Source organism: Austrofundulus limnaeus, unplaced genomic scaffold (assembly GCF_001266775.1).
Source record: "Austrofundulus limnaeus strain Quisiro unplaced genomic scaffold, Austrofundulus_limnaeus-1.0 Scaffold52, whole genome shotgun sequence".
Classification (NCBI taxonomy): Eukaryota; Metazoa; Chordata; class Actinopteri; order Cyprinodontiformes; family Rivulidae; genus Austrofundulus; species Austrofundulus limnaeus.
Window position 1 is genome coordinate 1,541,014 of NW_013952454.1, and position 6,255 is coordinate 1,547,268.

At 41.1% G+C, this 6,255-nt stretch overlaps 1 protein-coding gene across 1 annotated transcript in view; it reads right to left on the minus strand.

The window, feature by feature from the left end:
• The window catches only part of chn2 (chimerin 2), a 42,836-nt gene that overhangs the window by 3,934 nt on the left and 32,647 nt on the right, over positions 1-6,255 (minus strand). The window contains exons 7-10 of the mRNA XM_014008747.1: positions 5,639-5,722; positions 3,221-3,305; positions 442-615; positions 270-347 (exon numbers count right to left, since the gene is read on the minus strand). Coding sequence (XP_013864201.1) covers positions 270-347; positions 442-615; positions 3,221-3,305; positions 5,639-5,722 — 421 coding nt within the window. The remainder of the gene's footprint in view (positions 1-269; positions 348-441; positions 616-3,220; positions 3,306-5,638; positions 5,723-6,255) is intronic.

Below are 6,255 nucleotides of genomic sequence, written 5' to 3' on the forward strand. Positions count from 1 at the left end.
TTTTATTTTTTTATTTAGAATAATTATCATTTTAAACCAATATTTAGAATAATTATCATTTTGATCCGTATGGTAATGTCTGACTGGGCCTCGCGCCATTTTATGTTCAACAAATTGGGCACCAAGGTCAAAAAGGTTAAGAACCCCTGGTCTAAACCTCCTGAATGAAAGGCGGCAGACAACACACATTCTTATAAAAAAAATAAATAAACACTTGGCTATTTTAAGTTTTTAAAATCCTGTATGAAAGACACTTTTAATCAACATACCTCTATCAAACGACAGCCTTACGTCCTCGATGTGCTCCGAGAAGCCCGACACCCTGTAGAGACCTTCAGATTTCATCCCTGCAAAAGATTATTGGCAGACTTGTTCTAAAAGCCCATTTTACTGTTTACAGCTGATGAGATCAAATGTGCAGATTGATTAACTGCACCCCACCTCTCAGTTCGATCTCCCGGATGCACATGTCCACCACCATGGGTCGCGTGGTGTTGTGCGCTTTGACGAGCGTGGTGAGATCACAGCTGTAGACCTTCTTTATCCTGCGCAGGTCTGGCTGGCAGTCGCTGGGAACCAGTTTGGAGCACTGTTTGTGTACATTCAACCCACAATCTGAGAGCAGCAAACGGTGAGGTGAAGAAGGAATAAAAAAAAGGGAGGGAGCGATTAGCCTTGGCCTRATGATAACACAATCATCGGGACAGACTACAGACAGCAGCTGCRTCTGTCTTCTCAGACTYGCTGAGAAACTGAATTGTTACAGAKCACAGCTGCAGCTAAGCTGCAGCCAAGACAACAGCAGATATTAGCAGMACGGTCAGGGGTTGTGTGAAAGGCRTTTCTGCTCGTGCACAGCTTGAAACGAAGGGTTTGACTACATGAGAGCGCTTCGTGTTGAAGACGTTTCACGCGGGGTCATCTTAATCACAGAGAGAGTTTGAGAAACCAAACGGAGGTTAGACGGAGTGTGAAGCAGTTCCTCCYGTTTCCCACAGCACAAGCAGCATCTGATGATCTGCCTCTGGCTTATCAGAGAGAAAAATGTGTCAACAACAAACGCTCTGTTTGAGTCGACATCAGCCGAGTCCCCCGGTGAACACATCAGTGGTGAACCTCATGATGGTTTGAAATATTCATTTAGACCTGCTGCTATATTTGATCAGTAACAGACAAAACAACGTGTTATATTGTAGTTGAAACATTACATTTGGTCCTCACGGGAAAACTTTGAGAACACTTGTGGTTGTATTTTGTTTCAGCTTATCATTTTGCAACTCTGTAACAGTTGTGAAAATCTWCCTAAACTAAAACCTGCAAACCTAAAAAACAATGATCATATTAAWTATCATCATTATAGCCAAGAAAGTTAAGCAGTATTGTAATTGCTTGTGTTTTTGTCTGTTGTGTAAGCAAAATGTCTCATGAAACATTGGAKAGATTTTGCTGAAAGTCACAAAAAGTAATAACTGGATGCACATCTAGCTATTTATTGTTTTACAACCAGCACCAACTCAATCAATCACTGGATGATAGCTGTTACTGTARTTACATTTCTGTGTCAAATGGGCACACAGTGACATCGGTTAGAAAACATTTCAATAAAACTCTCAAACATAGGATGCTTGTTTTCATCCTGAAGSTTATTACAAACATTTTTACGAGGCATCACCCCTATTTATTTTATTTTATTTTATTTTTTGGCAGAACATGTCAGTGGTTTTTTTCACTGAGTCAAACTTTTCTGGAACAATTCATGCCCTGTTCAGATTGTGAAAGATACTGTATCTTACTAAACGTGTTTGTCTGCTGCTCAGTTATTAGCAGCAAATATCATTTAAAGGGGCAATATTATGCAAAATCAACTTTTTTGAGCTTTATTTCATGTTATAATGTTATCCTCTCATCAAAAACATGCCCAGAGTCTTACTTTGAGAAGAGCCTTATCTTTGAGAAATCCWGTGAAACTGCGTCTACTAACAGCTTCTCATTTCAGTCCTTTTTGGATTAAACACTGTTGTCACCTGCCCAGGTAAGCTGAAAAACAACTCAAGTTGTTTTGTTCACATGTTGTTTGGTCTGTGTGTTAAGATTTGTAACTTATTACGATCAGTGTGTGTGTGTGTGGATGATCTTACCAGCTGAAAYGTCTTCTCTGAAATCGCTCTGGTTCTTTCGAAAACTTACTTTCTGGTCTGACAGTAAGGTTCATATGTATCCAGAGATGCAATATTCCAAAACCGATCTTGTATAATGTTGCTGCTTTTTAAATTATCATTACAACAAAGCATGCTACGACGCTCCAGCTTGTAAACAAGAGACGTGATGACGCRCTGAAATGGGTGTGACGGGATCACAAGGAGGTTCTTAAAGAGATAGAGGCCAATTTCAAGGTGTTTAAAAACAGAAATGAATAAAAAGTCAAATTTATTTTTTATTTAAACATAAAAACAGCATTTTAATAACAACTTAAGGTGACATAGTTACGTTATTATGGTATAGAATTTAAATATATGCCTGAGAAACACATAATATTGCCCCTTTAAACTTGTTCAAATGTTCTGCTTTGATTCCAGTTTATTGCTGCATGGGCTTTAAATCTGTCTTGTTGACATAACTAGGAGTCAGTGTCTCGTCCAGCTGCTTCACACCAGTGCATTCTCACTTTCTTGTCGTTGTGTACGGACTCATGGCCAAGCTCAACTCTGCGTCACTTATTGACAAGTCGCGTACCAACCTGTCGTTGTTAACTGACGACTTGAAAACGAGGAGGAGGAGCCTGTTCTCATATTTTTTTAAAAACGTGCTACAACTAACTCAAAGCCTAACTATGACCCCCTAACCCCTGACGTAACCTCTGTTGACCTCTGACCTTACTTCTCAAAYCTAACCAGTAACCCTGATCCCTAAACTTAAACCCCGACCCAAAATCGAAACACGCACCAATCAAATCAACAAGGAGAGGAGGGTACCCGACAAGTCAGTCAGTGATGCAGAGGGAGTCTGACCAAGCGTCTGTATATGATGTGTAGGGAGTGAGAATGTGTTGCTCATACTGTAAGGCAATTAGAGAATATCTTGTTAAAACATCCTTTGGTGACATTTGTTTTGGATCAGAAAATCATCGGCAATTCCAAGTTTTCATTTTTGTGTGACTGTTACTGTGATCCCAGGTATTTGTGAGGTAAAATGAACRCTGTGTAGGTCCGACGCTGTTTACCTGAGCAGCGGACGCCCTGGGCAATGAGGCCCCACATGAAGTTGGCACAGTACTCGCACCAGTGTGGCCCTCGAAATGTGTGCACCTGTGGTTCAAGACACATCACAAAACAGAAGTCAGCAAATGTCCAGTTTAATCTGAGGACACCCCCCACACACACACACACATACACACACACTTCCCCTTCCTCTTCAAGGCACTGGATTGTGATGCACTAAACTCCACACTAAATGAGAGCCTATGTGTGTGTGTGTGCGTGCGTGCGTGCGTGCGTGCGTGTGTGTGTGTGTGTGTTTATACAGAGCAGATTAAAGGATTTATTACAATGTGTCTGGCATCTGTTGCTGGGGATATTTGATACACGCAGAGCCAGAGCTAGAGCAAGCCTGGAAGTCAAAATAACAGATGTACGCCCACTCTGCCCCCTAAAATCACAGATACATTTTCAAACAGAGCCACAATTAGGCGCGCACACACCTTCAGCGCTGCTCTGAATAGGTATCGGTGCACTAATGAGTGCAGAAAGCATGTGGCAGGTGGTCGGTGGATGAGTTTTTGTCCTGTTTCAAAAGGAGAAGTCATTCCGATCTGCCTGTTAGCTGAAACCCAAGAAACTGTTGTAAGAATGTTGGGGCACCCCGAGGCAAAGTATCACAAAAGTGTCCTTTGTGGGTTTAAAGGAAACATWACTGTGTTTTAGTTGCTGAACCGTTTGGACTTAAAAAAAAAACAAAAGCCTGAAACAAAAAAAAAATCTTTAAAAGCTTTAAAATCAATGCTAATCCTARCATTCGGCTGTTAATGGGTCGTGTTGTAGTGCAGCCATTAGTTCCCCTCAGTGCATATGAGTGTCAGCTGGTTGTGTTCACATCCAAACAGCAGCACACACTTCAGAGTGTGTTAGGACAGATACACAACAGGCTTACACTGTGATAAAAAAAGACAGTAAATGTTGAAAAAAGCAGCYAATTAGAATATTAAATAAAGTGAAGTGATGTGTACCATCACTKCATGTTTCCATACAATAACAAAAACKACTCTGCATTCGACCCGTCACACATGAGATACACCCCAGTGGAGCAGCAGGCAGCTATATGAGTGTCCGGGGAGCTGTCAGGGAGTAGATGTTTTATAACAATACTGTTAGCTGCAACCTTTTTCACAGCAAGAAGGTTTAAGGTTCACCTGCTGGCTTTTCTGTGTGGAGTTTGCATGTTCGCCCTGTGCACATAKGGGTTTTCTMTGGCTACTCTGGTTTCCTCCCAAGACCAAAAACATACGTGTTTGGATAATTGGTTTAAATGCCAAAGTGTGATGTGGAGAAATAGGCAGCATTGGTTAAAACATTTGCAACAATTTAATTTTGTCAAAACGTAACAAATAAATATCTCATCTATGGGTAGTTTAAAGTAAATATCTCAAATATTAAAGGATTTTTAAGCTCTTTTTTGAGCAATAGCTACAGAAAACATGATTTTGAGCAGAAAAGCCTTAAATTTTTGTCATTTTTTCCAACAAAAATTGTAAAACAAAAAAATATCTCAATTTCCAAACACAATTTGACAGGGTTCCCACACCTCGGCCAACATCAAAATCAAGGACCTTTCAAGGACTTTCTAGTACCAAGTTCCTCAAATTAAAGAACCACGTGCAATGGCAGTTACCTATTGCTATCGCAGAATGTTACCAATTAACAGGTTTAATATCATGTAAATTCAATGAAAAACTGAACAACATAGAAGTTGTTGAGTCAGAAACAATGGCATCAGTTTACCGTAATCTTGAGTTATCCACCGCAACAAATGTACGTTTATTTTTTATTAAATTTTATAAATTATTTTTTAAAAGATGATGAAAATCTGTCGTGTGAATAAAGCATTCCAATCCCCCAAAAACATTCAAGGACTTCCAAAGACAAGTGTGATTTTTGGCTGTTTTCACAAACTTTCCAGGGCCTTGAAATCATTTTTTCAAATTCACAAACTTTCAAGGATTTCAAGGACCCGTGGGAACCCTGATTTGAGGTTTCTTCTTTAAAATCACAAATAAATCCTTGTGAGAATAAGTTGAAAACAGGACAGATTAAATATCAATGGTTTATTCTGACTMAGACAAATTAAGCTATATCTGTGGAACCGCCCATTATGATCCAGGTATCAAAATGTAGCTTAAAAAGCAGAGCTTATGTTATTTTGACCAAATTTGACTTAATCCTCAGTTTGATGGGTCATTTTGTCCCTAAGTGGGTGAGTTTGTCCTGTTTGTTTCTATGTGGTGCTGGGATGGAYTTCCAACCTGTGTCCCGTCTCTGTCCCAATGTAAAAGTAGATGGATGCATGGTAGCAATGAAACAAATGAAAAACTGCTTATCTAAAGAGGGCACTCAATTATTTGTTTCTTTAAAATAAATCTGCTCACCTTGAAGTTGTGTATCTTTTCGTAGGAACTCTGCCTCTCAGGTGTGTCTTTCAAGGCACTCCGTCGCACCAGAGGAGAAGAGATCTGTGGACAAGAGGCCAACAGTTTAATGGGYTTCCACAGAAGAGTTCCTTTGCTCCCCAGCTTGACTCCTAAAGCCAGAGCAAACAGCTCCTGACGCTTTCGTTCCTGTCGTTTAGCCAAGTGGGCTCTCAGCTCCGCTACTGAACCTCCTCTGCCTCCTTCAGCCTCCATGCTCTACTAGTTGATCCTTGGATGTTCTGGTAGAAAAAAAAAAGGTGCAGATGGGGGGTGCTGTGCAGCAGATGCTGCTGGCAGCAGATGAACGTCGCACAGCTCTTGACCCAGGAAGGCTACTGGGTGACAGCTACCACGGAAGCTGGCGCTGCATCTGGTCTGAACCCAGTGGCATCAGGGAGCAAGAAGAGCAGGAAGAACAGGATTGGTGGTGGGCGGCCCGAGGGCAGGCGTGTGTCCCAAACAATGGTCCTCTTTCACACGCCCTGAAAAGAAAGAGACGCAGAGCGAGAGAGAGGGAGAGAGAGAGAGAGAGAGAGAGAGAGAGAGAGAGAGAGAGAGAGAGAGAGAGAGAGAGA